This window comes from Aquila chrysaetos, chromosome 6 (assembly GCF_900496995.4).
Source record: "Aquila chrysaetos chrysaetos chromosome 6, bAquChr1.4, whole genome shotgun sequence".
NCBI classification, from domain to species: Eukaryota; Metazoa; Chordata; class Aves; order Accipitriformes; family Accipitridae; genus Aquila; species Aquila chrysaetos.
Window position 1 is genome coordinate 1,928,113 of NC_044009.1, and position 17,884 is coordinate 1,945,996.

General features: G+C 39.2%; 1 protein-coding gene across 18 annotated transcripts in view; it reads right to left on the bottom strand.

The window, feature by feature from the left end:
• Window positions 1-1,804: 1,804 nt before the first annotated feature.
• Window positions 1,805-17,884, bottom strand: part of PLCH2 (phospholipase C eta 2) — a 119,913-nt gene continuing 103,833 nt past the window's right edge. For 7 of the 18 annotated variants that reach the window (XM_030018900.2, XM_041124158.1, XM_030018902.2 and 4 more), the window contains 4 exons: window positions 17,605-17,751; window positions 16,588-16,667; window positions 8,495-9,554; window positions 1,805-4,901 (listed from right to left, as the gene is read on the bottom strand). In XM_030018900.2, the coding sequence (XP_029874760.1) occupies window positions 3,163-4,901; window positions 8,495-9,554; window positions 16,588-16,667; window positions 17,605-17,751 (3,026 nt within the window). In that variant the 3' untranslated portion in view covers window positions 1,805-3,162. Of the gene's footprint in view, window positions 4,905-5,905; window positions 5,936-8,494; window positions 9,555-16,587; window positions 16,668-17,604; window positions 17,752-17,884 lie in introns of all 18 variants that reach the window. The other 11 variants (XM_030018910.2, XM_030018908.2, XM_030018909.2 and 8 more) reach the window with 9 other exon arrangements.

Sequence of the window (17,884 nt, forward strand, 5' to 3'; positions counted from 1 at the left end):
CGCAGAGTGAATGCTACTACCTTAGCAGATGGCATGCACTGACCACTGTGGTTTCATGCTTAACCTGTGTCTACAAGGTATCTGCCCGCAATTTCACGTGGAGGAGGGAGAATCTGCTTCTTCATCTTGATTATCATACGAATGGTAGAGAAGATCATCAAGAAAGTAAGAGCAGTGAGGCATTCGTAAAATGAAAATCAGTGCTGCTTGGAACCTCAACTCCTGACTCCCTCCACTGTTACCGAATCCTTATTGCTTTCCTTACCATTTTAGATAGCACCCTGCCCACTGAGAAGATCTGAATAAGCAATTTTCCTCTTCCCCGATGAAGACCGGATGAATGATGAGCAAAACTGCATAGTAAGCTTCTGCTACTCAACAGTGTAGGTACCATGAAATAAATTCCATTCATAGTAATGCACATCATTAATGGTCTTACGTAGTGTAACAAAACAAGCAGTAAAGATAGTTACTATTAATTTGGAAGCAGGAGGGCAAAATTCACATGTACTCTAGTAAGATAAATCCAGACACTGTTTTTTAAAAATTCAAACAATGATAAAAGTTTTGAAGTGCTACATGATACTGCCTTCTGTGAGGTGCATTAATTTAACAAGTATTGCTTAATCAATTAAAGATAAAAATAATCTGATTGTGAAACTTGGTCTTTGAAAAGACACAAATAGGCCTTTTAAACATTAACTTTCTAAAGCTGTCAAGTTGCATGTACTTTCTTGCTTTAAAGATAAAAAAGCAGCAACGCCCTGCAGCTTTGCAGCCCAAAACTAAAGTATTACAGAGTGACTTTTCGTCTAGAGAATGTTAATGAAATTTGCTTTGTGTTAAGACACAATGTGAGACTAATCTTGGCAGATCACACATTCTGCTGCTGATTTACCTTTTTTTCCTTCAGAGACTGCAGTGATATTGTAGGGTTACTTCAGTGCATGTTCCAAACCTTTGTTGCACAAACCTCAAGGGCCTCTCATCCAAATTATGAAGACAAGCAATGAAGATCTGAGCCAGGATGGACAACTGTGAGAATATTTTTAGAAAAAACATACTGAAGACCATTTGAAAAGATTTAACCAGAGAATTAAACCCCTCCCAGCCCCTATCTCCATGTCATGATGATATCATTAGCTACAGTGAGCCTTACATTTTGCTATCTCAGAGTTTAAATGCTTGTGGCCAAACAATACTAAAATTAGAAATCAAGAACTCCTTTCTAGTCCCACAACCCACAAGTAAGCTGACAACCCTTCCAGGAGAGAGTATGAACTAAGAAATGTGCACTTTCACTGTGCATTTTGCTGGGACAGGAAGAGAAGATATTTTTGAATTGGACAGGTGAAGAGCAAATTTTTGCTGCAGTATTTTCAGCCAGACTTTAAGCAACCTCAGTGATGAAACAGGGTTATCTATCTTACTTAGAGAGCTGTAATAGAATAAATTAGGTCCTTGGATTATGTCCGTTTGGCTTCTAATTACATGAGTTCCCCTAGAATTTTCATCTATAGAGCCATCACTGGCTGCCAAAGACAGACATCAGTTTGAAACGATCCATGTGCTCTGTCACACAACAACAGAATGCCAGTCTCTACCAATACTTGCATGCGTTTTGCTGGACCTGAGAAAATTTGAGCTGGATCTGAAATGGCTACCACTCTGAAAAAGAGTAAAATTAAATGTTATCCACTAAGGAATTTTTAAAACAAGGCAGATAGAATTAACCATGTTTGTATACCACAAACTTCTAGACAGCATAGAAAAAGTGTGATGTTACAGCTAAAGAGTCAACAGCTGGAAGGTTAAATATGTTTATTTTAGTAGTGTAAGGTAGTCTTACAAACAAATTTTTAGATTTTGCAATATACACAGAAGAATCATTACAAACAAAAGCAAAATATCCTCTCAATAATAGAGACTCTATGCAGCCTGAAATAAAATTAAACCTCTGTTTCTCCTTAAAATGCATCTCAGTAAACATTCTTCTCCATCACTGATAAAATGTACATCTATAATAAATGACATAATAATTGGGGGGGAGGGATCACATCCCTAAAACTAAAAAGTAAAAAAAATCGGGGAGGAAAAATTATTATTCTGTTTAGGTTGGTATTTAATTCTAAATATGTCCATCTAAAAAAATTAAATATCTCTTTTTTAAAACATATCATTGAAAATTTTGCATGGCAGTGCAATACAGAAATAGTAAAATTCATCCAAAAAGTGCTATATACAGCAGCATTCTTAAAATACCATAAAGAAGGGATGGTGCTGTGTTCAAGAAGAGACTAGCATGCTTTTTAGCCATGTCTGAATTAAAGTCAGAAGATATTCCTGTCTATTTCTAGTAATTCCCTTCCCTCTCCTGTCTCATTCCCACAGATTATATTTTGAGACAAGGAACAGTCACAGTTCAAGTGTGTGCATGTATACATATATGTGCAGACATATATTTGCATACACACAAATGTATATCTATATTTATATATATAAACAAGCTTGGTTTATAAAAGCATTGCTTTGGAACATAGTGAGAGCTCTTCTTCAAAGAGAGACAATATGGATTTTCACTGAAATAAACAGGTCCACGATGGAAGATGGACTTTACTACATTATTAATTCCCGGAGAAGATACCCTCAGAGGCCTCAAGCTCTTCCAAAAAACTAAAACAGAACAGGGAGTATGGTTTTAAATCCAGCCTCTTTTCATGGATCCACAATTTGTAAGAGCAAAATTTACCTTAGCAGTCATTAACATCACATAGATGTTTACCCATTATAAGAAGCAATTACTGAAATTAGTAAAGAACATGAGATTTGCACAGAGCAAACTGCAAATGCAACAAGTGGTCACACACAAAGGAGGCCAAATTTTAGGCTGGGAAAAGTGTAACTAAAAAAAAAAAAAAAAAGGAGGTCAGCTCATCAGGACTGTAAAAATATTAAGTCTCCGATTTCACTTGATTGTTCTATTTCCACAAACTGCTGACAATTTTAACACTCATCTATTCTTTTGGAGTCATGATATTAAGTATCCTTACAATCAAGAGAAGGCCAGGAAGCACTAAGCCATACGAGGATATTTGTGCCTCTCAGGTCACTACGTTTTTTGGACAGGTATGTAAACATTGCCTTATTCAGTGCTCCCCAGAACTACAGTTTCAGCATAAAGAAGACTTCTGTGTCAGTATTAAAATCAGTTTGGTTCTTAGGCTGGGATGTAAACACGGCAGGAGAAGCTATATCCATACAAACTGCTTTTGCAACGCTGCAGGCTCCCTCTGGATTTCCTCTCTCCTCGATGGGACTCCCACTGAGCTGGCCTAGGCTTTGCAGCCGCTGTCTCTCCTGAGCTTGCTTAGCCCTGTTGGCAATGTACCGCACCCTGCTCTGACTGCGAGAGGAAGACCTGCGAAGGAGTCCCAAGCTCTCCCCTTCCTCTTCAGATTCAGTTGGATCGAGACTGATAGGGGAAGTGATGTCATTTTCCTGCTGAAAGGCTGTCAGCTTCTTTAGCTGCTCAGTCAGTTCATCCTGGGATTTGACTGAGGATCTCAGGCCTGAAGAGCGGCGCTGCTCTCGCATTGATCGAGTGACAAAACTCCTGCTGATGCTACGGTATTTGCTTTCAAAAGTGCACACAATATCATCAGAGGTAAGGTCTCCAAGACTCTTGGATTTTGCCTGGTTATTCCCAACCATATCGTGTGCTTTGGATTTGTTAGAAGACTGTCTGAGACTTTCCATGTACAGCCTGCTCCAGGTATGCCTTCTAGGAATGGATGAGAATGCATCCTGAGGGCTCCTGGCAAGAGGACGGGGGCACAATTCATCCGCTGGCAGCTGGCCAGACCTCAGGTTAGGATTGGATTTGCTCTTGCTCACCATTGGCATCTCGTTACCGGATGTTGTAGCAGATCGTGGGCGCATGCCCTTTCTTATGGCAAGGGGCTCAAAATTTTCGTGACGGATGCCAAGATCTGGAAGGCTTTTGCGAGCTAGATTCGGTAGAGAGAGATCTATCACAGTGTCATTGGAGGACATGCTGGAAGAGGAAGACATGCTGTCACGATGATTGCTGCAATCTAGCTTGCTCCAGATCCGGTCATTAACAGTGGCATCAAAGTATACCTCTGCTGCTGGAGACAGGCTACTTGGAATTTTTATTAAGGCTGAGGAGTCTGACATCTTCAGTCCTTCACTCTTTGACCTTCTTACTAACATGTAAGAGCTGGTCTGAGAAACAGGAACCGGTAAAGCCTGGGCTTTCTGGAAAGTGTCTGAAAGCAAAGTTGTCTGTGTGCTGTTAATCGCATTGTTTTTCTGGAGTAGAACAGCTGCTGCACCAATTTTTTGCCCTTTGGATTCAATGGTGCTTTTCATGTCTGCTAATACCTGACCTGGTTGGTCATTTTGCTTCTGGCAGTTTTCACCAGGTTGGCCAGCAGTCTTACCAGCTGCCACTACCAGCCAGGCTTTTTGAGGATGCACTGCCAATCCAAGCTGATCTTCAGCTTTACCGCATGCCTGTGTCCAACCATTTTCTTCCTTGAGACATCCTGCTATGCTTGTCCTCTCATCTTCTTGGACTACTAAACTTGTGTCAGCTGCTCTGGTGACTACCTGCACTTGGTCTTCTGCATCCAGATTTGTTCTTTGTTCTCTAGTGAGTAGAGATTCTTGAGGCCGGTTGGATGTGCTGCTTACTTCTGATCGAGATTCAGTGGAATGATCAGATACAGACCCTTCTTCAGAATCACTGTAAGGAGTAATGGGTAGAGGGAAGAAAAGGCTGGCATGTTGGTTTTCATTGGCAATAACAGGCTCTTCGGTGATAGTTTCTAGGCTGCATAAAGAAGTGACTGACCTCTGTATTGAGAAATGGCAGACATCTACTTGGGAGACATGAAAAGATAGGAAAAAAAAAGAAACAAGAAAAACAGAGATACAGGGTTAATTAGCTATTACAAATTGCAGTTTAGCTGAACATTTATTCTTTATGTTTATCATTTTGTTTTTAAGGTAGTAATTGCATATATTAATCATGATTTTTAAAATAACTTATGATTTCAAATGCCTGGCTAACAGCGGCAAAAATTTCTGCTCGTTCAGTTTTAGCTGCCCAAAAGCCCTGTTGCTTTCAAAACATCTCAGTCCATGCATAATAGCATCATGTTACTTTCCTGATTATCTAATTCAAACAACTGTATCCATCAATTTCCTTGTGTCCTTTGTGTCTCCTCTCATAAACTAACTTTTCTTCCTCCATCATCCAGCACCACTTGAATCGCTTTTCTCCTTCCTTCCAGCACTCAAACATGTCAGCATATCAGATCATAATCAGACCACATATAATAATCAGAACACCACTGCCCAACCAACAGTTATGATCCCAATGATCCATTACTCAGAAGAGAAGCAGCATAGGACTCCTGGAGCAAATTACAAATAAAATGATCTGTACGCATACAATGGAATGTAGTCAATATGCCTTTTAAAAACAAAACAAAAAATTTAAACAGACTAACTCTGTTTTCCTAAAAAAGTTTGTAATTTATTTTTCAAAAAACTATACAGATGCATGGTTCATGAACACCAGGCTGACAGTACAATCCTAAAGAATCACAACAGCCACCAATTACCTGAAGAAAATGCTCCATCCATCTGCCATGTTTATAACCTGTACCCTAAGAGCCAAAGCCATCATGCCAAAAAGACTATTTCCCACAACTGCAAACCACAATGCAAACATGCATTCAAGAACTAGCAAAGCACCACTGAGCCAGACAACAACCTTAAGAATATAGGAGCAGTTAATTATAAGGCAGGAAACAAACAAAAACCAGGACTACAGGCAACAAGGCGCTTGAATCAGTGACACTCAGTAAACAGTTACCTTTGACTTGCTTGTCCTTTCAGTTCTTAACTAGAGAGAGAGAGTGTGCATGTGGAATAATAGGACAGAACAGAGGAAAAATCCAGTTAATGTAGGGAAGGCAGGTGCAGATAACAGGATAAATTAGTGCTGAGGGAGGGAAGGGAAACAGACAGAAATATTCACACATTTTTGTAGGATCCTAAGAATTTCCGACCAACCAGAGCACTCAATGGCATCCATAAATGGATGGATATTATGTCCATTGCTTTGTCATAGAAGAATAAAAAGCAGTTTTTGCTATTGTTCAAGAAATGCACTCCACTGGAATGGGGAATGGAATCCGGCCTCCCCTTCTCCAAAGCCCTCTCCTAATGCTATGAAAAAAAAATCATCTGCATTACCAAAGAATGCCGAGGAAATACCGTGCCTTTCCTTTCAGCACCAGTATTTCCAATCCAGCGTAGTGGCAAGAAGCTTAACAATGGAGACAGCTGTTCAATGGCCTATATTACATTCGTTTGGGAGTGTTAAAAGGGAAGAAGGCACATGTGCCCATAAGCAAAATCCACCATTCACAACACAGCAGACTTTTCAGTATCTGAAGGAGTATCGGGAGGAGTCCAGAGCTGATCAGACTAATGAGCTCTCCTTCTCCCTATCTAGGCTAGGCCATCAGCATAGATTAAGGCACACTTGCAAGGCAAAATGCTGGAAACTGTAATGCGGTTGCCATAAAGGGGACAACTAGAGACTATAGTTTCCTGTCTCATCCTTGTGGCACTTCCCATCAACAGAATGTTAATTATGAAATGCAGCCATATTAGGCTAACGTTACTGGTTTCCTTGGTTTCTTGGCCCAAGGCACTAAAATAGCAGGCAGATGGGGAAAGCATGCTGTTTGTGCAAACATAGTGTTTGTCACTGGATCATCAGCATCCAGTCCAAGTGACTATTTCACCATTTTAAAGGTTTGCTGATTCCATGCTTGAGAAGTCAGATGGATTTAATCAAATTTCAAGCATATCACAATATTTATTTAGTGACTTGGGGGGCTGGCGGGGGACCTGGCACTGGTAATGGGAAATGGTTTCATATGTCACACTACTCAGAGCTTATGAAAAGCCTAATGCCAACAATTTGGGCATAGAAAAAGTTCTGCTGCTTTGGATTTATTTCAAGTCATGGGAACCGGCAAACTTCTCCCCTCCCCCTCCCATTGTCCCAGTATTTTCCTAAAAGCTCAAAGCAGATATTAGAAAAAATGTATTAAAAAAAGAGTAAAAAAAGAGAAATGAAGAAAAATTGTAGACACTCAACCAGATTAAATTGATCAAACAAACAGAATATTTTGAATTTCTGTATGAGGTTTTCAAAGAAGTCCACTATAGGTGGGCAGTCAGAATCTGTTACTACAAAAGGAATTACTTCATAAGAAGCATCAAAGTCACTTAACTGTTCCTGAAAAGGTAACCATCAATGTCCAAATTCCTTGGACAATTAAGGGAGAGGGGAAGGGATTTGAAGAGAAGCTCTTGTAGTCATAGACAAAAGCTGTATTTCTTTACTTCCTCTTCACATTTCTATGAAACAGAAAATCTTGTCAAAATCTCTTCCCTTCCCTCCCCTCCCTGCCAAATCAGGATTAAAAAAAAGCCAGTCTCCTTATTAAAATATATACCTTGGTTGCCTCTGTTCCTATTTTCCATCTTTACAAACATACAGTTCCTGAGTAAATATACAGTCACGTGATCCCAGTGACCACATGCATTTTCCTGGCTTGAAACAACCGTAAAATGCTGAAGCTTAAGCAGCCTTCTTTTAAATGGACGCATTTTACTTCGCAACTGGGAAATGCTAACAGTCCACCTAGCTTGGCTGATGTCAAGTAACATCAGCTCACATACCTTGCTGCTTTATATTGTGCAACTGTGCCCTCAGGTCACAGTCAAATCATATACATAACATTAAGCACATCTATAAATGTTTGCATACTAGGGATTTATACATTTAGGACCAGAATGGTCTGCTATGTTCATAACGTGTGATCTCCTGAATAACCCAGACCAGAGAATTCCATCCAGTAATCCCTGAACTGATGGCAGTAATTTTGCAAGTTCTTTGAGGAAGGAACTGGTTTTATTGTTAGCAGAGTGCACATTAGATATCATTTCTGATGTGGTTATCCCTCAATGAAACACAAATACTGATAATGGAAATACTGTTTGTTAATATGGGTTTACCATATTCAGTCTCTACTTAATGCTCTGGTTTGGATCTTAAAATTTACTTAGTATCATACCACATTCACTAAAAAAAACCCAAGGAAACAAAAAACCCTGAACAAACAATCCAAACATTCATGGACTATTGACAGTTTTACTACTGCAGATGGTTAGCTAGGCATGGAAAGGACTAATCTAAACCAGACACGTCTAGGAAAAAAAAAAAAAAAATTTATGCACTTTTTTTCTGTCATTGCCAAAAATAAAGAAAAAGAGCTCTTGATAGCAAAACAACATACAGGAGCTTCTAAGTAAAGATGCTATGCAGAAGCTGAGACAATGATGTGATCTAAGGTGGAGAAGGGTGAAGAAAATCTGGTCTTACCAGTAAAGAATATAGGGGATTTACTTCGAATTTCCTCCAATTTTTGAACGAACAAGGCGTTCATTTCCCTCTGTAGGGTGCCCACTTGCCTTCGAGAAGTTTCAGACCAGTGCTTGGGGAATTCTGGGCTTCCAAGGCTTTCTAGACTGCTGGAGTTGGAGGATACAGAGCCATTGCTGGCTGCAACCAAGTTGACAGTGCTTCCATACTTGCCACCTGATTGGCACTGCCACCGCTGCCGGGAATGAGCCTTTATTCCGTGACATTTAGATTCAACATTTTTCTTCCCTGGGGTCACAAAAGACTGGGTGCTCCTTGTTAGATCATCGGCAGTTCCAGGGCTGCTGCAAGACTGCAAATCTGATTGCCGCCTGGGCTGACCTTTAACACCCCAGTTTTTTAGCTCTAACCTCTCTTCTCCGGTTATACTGCTATACTGATCATGGTGAAGTGTATCTTTAGCAATAGGCCTGGAAGGATGGTCACTCCACTTGCATTCTAGATCTGGGCTTTCTTTGGAACCAATCATGCATTTCATGCAATTGGTGGCCACTCCAATCCTACCAGAGCTGTTGATGGCACAGCGTGCAAAGACACTTTGCTTCTCGCTTTGGTGCTCCTGAAGCCGGACCCTGTTAGACCTCTGTATGGGTTCACTGAAAGCAGCACCCCCTCGAGCACAACTTTGGCTTTTGGCTTTACGAGAACTATGGGCCTTACCTTTCAACCCCTTGCCATGCACCTCCCCACTGGCACCATCTCGGGGAGCTGGTGACAGAGAAGCACTTTCTGGCTCTTGCTCAAAGCGAGGCTGTGAGGCAGCTTCCACTTCACGGTCTTCACCAGCTCCTTCAGAGCTGTTGTCTTTTGTGTCAAAAGCAATTTCAGGAAAGCCCTTCTTGTTCTTCTTCTGGCTTTTGGTGGGTGCACTGGCTGTCCGTCTCAAGATGTGGCTGCTAAAGGAATGTTTGCGATGGAGCTGACCAGCAGCATGACTGTCCAGAGAGGCCTGCTTTGGATTTCTGAGAAACAGGCCTTTTAGACCTAGAGCTTGTTTGGCCTGGAAAAGTTTAAAAAAAAAAAAAAAAAAAAAAAAATCCTTAATAGAAAATGCAAGTCTCTTCCTTTGGGTGCAGGAACTCACGTACAACTGATCAGTTCACATATGCACACACATACAGAGTCTCCTGCCATATTCTTATCATCAGCATGAGAACTAAACCAGAAATAGGACAGAGATTAAAAATGAAAAGAAAAAAAAAAAAATCAGTAACAGCAGCTTTGCAAAATTTAACATTTTTTTTGCTCAACTATGTTTTTAGATAAAATTTTTCAACCAGGCTTATCTCTGTATTTGTCATAAGTTTCTTACTAGCATATAGCTACCTACAACAAACACTAGATATTGAAAAGAAAAAGTAAAAAACCCAAAATATTTCAGTCTACAAGGATCTAATTCTGAAAGCTGAAGAGTTTCTCAGTGTGTGTTAAAAGCCACAAAGCTTGAGGTATTCATAATGCCACACATTTCAGACTCTTTAAGACTAAAATCAGAGTGCTTCCTTTTTAGCAATACAGCTTTCTGGGGTTTTGTTTTTTGTTTTTGTTTTTTTAAACACAAAGCTCTGTGAGGTATGGGTCAGTTTTCCAACACAATGTGCACACATCTGTCCCAACAGTTTAATGACATGGATATACTGCAGAACCTGGAGGAGACATAGGAAATCAATTCACCACAGGAATCCAAGGATAAATGGAGACTTGCAGATTTGTTGCAAACTTAAGTCGTTTCTTTAAAGAATGTATGCTAGCATTTATGAGATAATTATACAAAATGTAAATCAACCCCCAGCCCCCACTTAAGTTAAGATGCAAGTCTCCTGGATTCCCAAAGTCATCAACTAGAATAGCAGTACTTCTCCAAGGGCAACATGGAACAGTTAAAATAGGTTCTGGCTCTGAACCACCTCTGAAAGGACCACCACTGGTTACAGAGGGAGAGTACAGAGACCAGCTTTCTAATCTGGGCACCCAAAGCATATGTATTTAAAGTAGGTGGTGTAAATGCTTCTTCTGAATTGCCACAGAGGAATTAGTACAACTAGCTTCTGCACTGTGAATTCACATTCTGTGCAAACTGTGCTCTAGTAGGAAATCCCGAACAAGGCTTCTGCATCACACTATAATAAAAATAAAGCAACAAATGCTGCAAGCTTATGTTATCTTAAAGTGTCATTACTAACTTTGAGGCCTTGCCCAAGTTAAGTCCAGCTGGAAAATGCAGTAGTTAAAAAAAAATTTAAGCATGTTTTTCAATAAAATAAATCACCTGCGATTTTGTAGACTTAAACACGTTAGGACTGGGCCAATTAGAACTGCTGGTGATTTCAATTAAATTGGAAACACAGAGCTGAATTATCTGCCTTGTGCAGAACATTATACTTGGGCAGAACTGGACATCGGATGTTTTCCTGTTTCTTAAACTGGAAATAGTGATTAGCACTCATACTTTAGAGAAGAAATTTGTGGCATGGAACAGAGGTTCCAGCTCTGGAACAAAACTGAATGCTCTGAGTAAATGAGAAGAAACTGAAAAAACCCCCAAACCAAAAAAACCAAACACAAAACAAGCTATAGAAATGGTGATAATTTTTAAAAGTTGCTTTAAAATCATTTGAATTTTACTTTTCATGCAACATGAGGTGGTTACAGAATTTAGCTGATAGTGACCTTTTAAGCCAAAGAATATTCTTGACTTAAAACAGATAATAATAAATTGGATGTTCAAATGGAGATTTACATTCTTTAGGAACTGTTGTGAAATAAACAGTGGATGTAAGAGTATCATATTTTTTCAGTATAAAGGAGATCAACACTTCAATTGAATTGAGCACTGTCATGAATAGCAGTTGAACTATATGCATGACAAATGATCATCCAATATTTCACTTTCTACCTGTGTGATTACATTTTGATAATTTCCTACCATACAACACTTATCCAAAGACACTCATGTATGTTTTCATCACTGAAAAAAACACACTATAAACAAGTGAAGTTAGTCAGGGTGATAATACAGTACTTCATATACTTCAGTACTTATTTAAGCATTAAACATATATATTCACCATCATAAATCTCCCACCATCATACAACTGATTTACATTTGAAACAGAGAGTTTCAGCATTCCTGTAAAATTCCAGGTGTACTTGCCAACTTTAAAAGCAATAGGCTGATGCCTGATAAAGAGTATGTTGGTTTTGCTCTGTACGTAGAGTCTCGTACACATAAATCACTTAAAGCAGAGCAAGAACCATTTCCCTCCTAATCTACTTCTCCTCCTTTGTTCCCTTTATTTCCCAGTTAGATCAGACCCTCTTTAGTAGCTGTAGCATAAAGAATTAATAAAAATAGAGTACATAAGCCTGTGATTGAAATGCATTGTAAGAAACCCATGATAAAATTTGATCAGCATCCATGCTTGTTGGCACTTGCTGTCAGTTCAGTTTTTACCCTGTGATGTCACATGAGATCACATTTCTGCAGTGCCAAACAATGGCACATAAATGTCTCATTTAAATTACAATGGTCTATCTTTCACCCCAAGATATTCAAGTACGTGCTCATGCATTTCAAATTTTGCTTTGTAGGACTTAATGGATAGATATTAGCTGCACTGTACAGTAAGCTGTACAGGAAGCTGCTTCTGTTCACAAATGTCCTGCACAATCTGCCATATGGGATCAAGGTTTATTTGTCTGACACAAAGCCCAGTGAAAGCATTCAGAATATTATTTTTATAGTTGACTGAAGTTTAGTTACCACATGCCAAGATCCAGTGTGAGGAGGAGATGATTAAAAAGAGACTTAAAATGGCCTTTAAAAGTATATACAGGATAAGATAAAGAAGGTAGGGATTGATTTTTTTCCCATACAAGGCAAAGAAAATGTAATTTAAATATTAGTAAACTTTCTGTGAGAGCCAGACTACTGAACAGTCTGCTTGGATCATTGTGGATTCACTTTCACTAGAAAGCTTCAAAAGGAGATTATGCATTTGTTCAGGAGAGAAGGGAAAAAGCATTCTGCTCCAATGGATAAAAGTTGGCAAGTACACGAATTTATTGCTATAAAAATCAGACAAAATAAATATTTGCAAAACCCAGAAAAAAACTGTCATACACACACACACAAATAATATCCAACAAAAATAAAAGCAAAGCACTGATGGAATGGGTGACACTCAGTGCAGGGGCCAAGGTATGATTCTAGCTTATTTGGTGCATCTTTGTTAAGCTAGCCACTATTGCTTGAATCAATGGAGTGATTCAAGAACCCAAAGACAAATTTGGTTAACGGAGGGGGAAAAAAAAAAAGGTTTAAAAAAAAGAAAAAAAGAGAGCCATTTTGATGTAGATCCAGAACACGTGCTTTCAGCTTCTAGTCCAGATTTTACAGGACTATTTCATTCTTTAAAGCAGACTTGAAAAACAGCACAAGAGGCTTTCTCACAATTTAGCGAACAATTCACTGTTAATGTTCTTTTCCGTGTGAAAGAAGTGCATTATAGTACACCAGAGAAAAGGCAGTAGAGGTAGAGACTCAAAGAAGAGAGAAGGGAAGGGTATAGAAGGACTTTCATCCTGGATCTGCTTCATACATAGAGGGCTCTCTGCCTGATCAATGGCCCAACAGAACTGACCAAGTCAAATGTTGCAATTCATGTTACATGAGTTGAAGAGCTTCAAAATGCAAATAAGGAAACATTGATGCTAATGAAGCAACTAGTTAGAGGCATGCAGGTGTGTGGTGGTGGTCACTACACCTCCCTGAGACAGGAGGGGGTACCTTCAAGGCGTCTAAAAACGCTCTGCTTCTAAAAGTAGACTTTTTTGACAAAGAGAAGCCCACTGAAATCACAAACAGACAGAGTAAAGGCAAAATAACAGTGAGGGAGGATCTCAGAGATATGCACATCTAGAAAACCACAAGAAATTCTGCAATACATGGATAGACTACAGAAGAGACAGAGACAAAGAAAAGTCTCCAGGAGATAGTGCAACCTAAAAGAGATTTCAGTTAAACACAAGTTAAGCTGAAAAAAAATCTAAGACTCTGCTTTAGTAATATCAAGCTACTGAGCAGGTAGAATATCTACATTTAGAAGAAAGCCCCAAAAGGTTAGTGCTTGCATTAGAATATCTGGATTAATAAAGGATGGGTAAATCCAGGCTGATAACTGTGGTGATTTTTCTGCCCATAATTAAGAGAGGGGAAACAGAGAAATAATTCTAGTTTTAACAGAACTTTGTTAACTGAAAAATCAAAGCAGAACATGATTCAGAGAGACCAAACCAGAAAGGACTCTGTAATATTTGTTCCATATTTTCAGTAGTTTTTATTAAAAATTATAAATTACCCCCCCCCCCAACATACAAGCTTTCCTTCCAAATCCTTGTATTTTAATCACATCAGTGCACAGCACCAGCGTCTTAACACCAGCAAACCCAAAGAGACTGCAAGGATAATAAGAAACAATAAAGGATGTCTAATAGACACAGAACATGAAAAAGGAATAAAGCAATCAAAAAAACAAATCAGTGCAGTAGATTGGAATCTAGTGGATAAGGACAGGGAGGAGACACCATGATACACAAGGGTCTTTTAGTTGTTTAAAACACTTACCAAAAAAAATCTAATGTCCTCAAAATAGCTGCCAAGTTTAAATCGGCATGTTGCCCTACTGCAAATTATAACTATCACCAGCCAGTTACTCATGAAGAAGCCAATCAGAGCAAATAATCATGAAAGGCTAGGTAAAGGAAGGATTAAAAGAGAGATAATGCGTTGCAATATTGCCAAAGGAGATTTGAGGTGAAAACTCTTAAAACATTCACAAAGACTATGAACATTGCCTCTTTCATGAAACACTGCTATCCAGAGCAGTGACTTGGAAACTGATGAAGTTAACGAATCAGTGATTAAGGCAGGCAGACCCAGTTTGTCTTTCATTTAAATATCCCATTTGCCAGTGGATACTAAGCTACAGACTGACTTCCAATGAAGGATACTGACACATTTGCTATCCTTACAATAGTACTGAGAGAGCAGTGCAGAGGACACCACCTGAAAGTAGCAAACAACTGGAGCTTCATGAATGCACACAACACTGGGAAGAGGAGGAGAATGTGCCTATTCTCCATCCTTTTGACTAAAGAACAGAACAGAAAAGAAGAATTTACAAAAAGGATGAGTAGGGCTAGCCAAGGCAGTTGTCATCTCTACTGGATGCATGCAGCAAATAGATGCCTGCTTTCATTAAAGGACACAGGTGAGGGACAGAGTCACTAATCGGATCAATTCAATTCCCACTGGCCTCGTGCCCGAGGCTGAGCTATCTGATTTTCGTGGTACAATCATGGAGAGTTTGATAGAACTATTCGAGAATGAGCAATAGATCTGGACACAGGAACTCCAAAGAAGTTCATGACAAAATGTAAAGCTGTTTGAATCAGTGCCAATGCGTGCATCCAGCAAGTGACTGTAAGATTACTGTCTCAGTAACCTTACAGTCAAAACTACCCACAGTCAAAACAGGCATGACTTACATCCTATACAGTTCCCTTGAACCCAAAAATATAGTCAAGAAAGATCTTAGCATTGAAATGTTCAGCTTGCCATCACTTTTCCTTGAAGCCTGGGACTAAATGACCATTTTACCATGACCTGGGTACTAGCCTTTTATCTGTGACAGGTCCTACAGTCCAAAATTAAACACTGCTCATCTGGTCTGTCCTGCTCAGACCAACACCAACAACCTCTCTTTCACCTAAATCTTCTAAAGTCTCTTGCTCAATAGAGCTAAATTTACACAGATTCATAATGCCATCACAGGGAGTTTCAGGCACAACTCCTAGCCCTGTCAGGATGAAGCTATACCTGCCTAAAGGTTTTGCATTAGACATCAAATAAAAAAAAAGCAGGAACTGAGCTAAAATGTCTAAAGTGACATTCTTTCCAGAAATAGCCCTTTTTCCTATAAATACAAAATGAAGCTTTCCTGGGATTTATCTCTGTTTCATCCCACAAGAGTTTGGATTAAAATCTAGCAGTTGAGAAAGCTGTTTTCCTTTTTAAGAATTTTTTATGTTTATAAACATATGAGAAATGTTTTAATTCCTCTTAATGAACAGCACCACAAGCAAAGGAACTCACGAATTCCCGGCCTATTCAATGCCGCCTCCTGCTGTCAGGATGCTGATTTTACAGCTTGCTACTACGGAAAGCTCAGCCGGTCATTGCGAGTGGATATAAACTGGTTTTGAGATTCTAAAGGCACTGCCAAGATACTTAGCTACCTGAATTTCATTGAAATTAATACCACAGAAGGAACTAAATCCAGTGCACTGTGAGGAAAGAAGCTATCTCATTTTCAGCTGGCCTAGGAAAAAGTTTGAAGTTAGGGCTTTACTTTCAGCTTGGAGTTACTCATGTGAATGTAGATATAGCACCCAGATAGTTGTATTTTTCCTGCATGTGAAGCAAACACACTCTTAATAACAGAAAAGCGGTGAAAATAAGTCCAACAACTATTATAAGGATCATCTTTCCTCTGCATTTTAAGTGTTATTATAGAAAAACCCCAAAGCAAATAAGCCTTAAGAATTTAACTAAATGTAAAACGTGAAAGCATCAGGCAGACAGAGCCTTTATAGAATAAGCTTTTCAGGCAAGAAGCACTCGTGGTTCAGGTGTATAACCTTTTGTTCAGCAAGGTGCACTTAGTGTACTGGACACAAGCAGACTTATTTATATAAATGTGTGCATGCTGCAATGAAATAACCTTCCCTATGGCTCCCTCAAAAAGGCATTGCAAGAATCTCTTTATAACTTTCCCTACAATTTGCCTTTATCTCCATGTATATTCAGAAAGATCTCAGGCTACCATGGCAATCACAGAGATGAAGTTTACTCTAGTTGAACAAACACGTTAGCTTGGACCTTCACCCACCGGGCTTCCCTAGTGTGATACAAAATCCTGTCAGTTTATTTACATATGCAAGCTGTACTATATTACACTGAAGGCACTCACCTTACCACAGATGTCATTAACAGCCACATGAACAAAGATGGATGCCTCTTCTATACCTTCCAGGTACACGTGTCGATAACCTGAAACAGAGTGAACAAAGCTGACAAGCAGTTGAAACAGATGATAGGAAGAGACTTTCCTTTTGTAAACAGCAGAAGAAATTAACTATTTTTTTCCCAGCTCCTCCCTGCAATAAGCATCCAGGCTTGTGCATCACCTAGCCACACTCAGTTATCTAAGAGTGACACCACTTACGAACTTAACTGCCATTTCTTCTTGTCCCTTTTATTTTATAAAAAAAGCCACATCCTGTTTTTTCCAGTGTCCATTATTGCTGCTGTCAATTTGTGACTTAAAGTTGACTACATTCTCCCTTGGGGACTTACAGTCCATTATTCATGCCGCAAACATTTCAACTAAGTTCATTTTATTGAGACTGGATGTTTGTTTTTGATCTTAAACACAAACTTTTTTCTTTACTTTGAAAGAAAGAAGAATATACACAGAAGACGCTTGAATGTGAAAGAAGACTGAATTGAAAACAGAAATAGGAAACTGACAGAAAATGCACTTAATAACCTGGATCCCATAATTAGAGTAGGTAACTATCTGTTCTATATTAAACTACTACTGACAGTAATATGACCAATCAAAACTCTAGTGTCTTTCAAAAACTGCTGTGAAGAAAATGGAGGAAAAAGCAGTATGAGATAACAGGAGTAAAGAGTCTGTATGGTAGTCTTCCAAGCCCAAAATATTTAGCCATCCTGCTTAACAATCTTACCCTTTTTTAAAAATCTAGTCCCATAGAGTTAATTGATTTATTCTTCATCATCATATAGGTCAGTTGTGGACCAAGGTAGAGAACTCAGGGTCCAAACTCCCAGTGTCTTGTTCTAACTAGAAATTTCTGCAGCAGACACACGCACACACATTAATCCAGCATTCGCAGCTTCAGTTATCACAGAAGAAGAAGTCCTAGCCAACCGATTTGGGATTTCACCGTTTCTGTCTTACCTGGCATCATACTGCTGAAAGCTATTGTTCTCTGTCCAATAAAATCACGACCAATTGGATCATGATCCCACACAAGAAACCGAATCAGTGCGATCTCTGGCATGTGTAGTGTGAACACCAACGTTTCCTCCCACATTGGGTTAAAACCTTGGAATGAAGGAATCAGCTTTAGATATTTTGTTCACAAGATGCAAGAAGAAAGACAACTGCCTACATAAGGAATGCCTAAACTGCAATGTCATTCTCATATTTGTAATAGTTCGATCATTGTTCTTGGAAA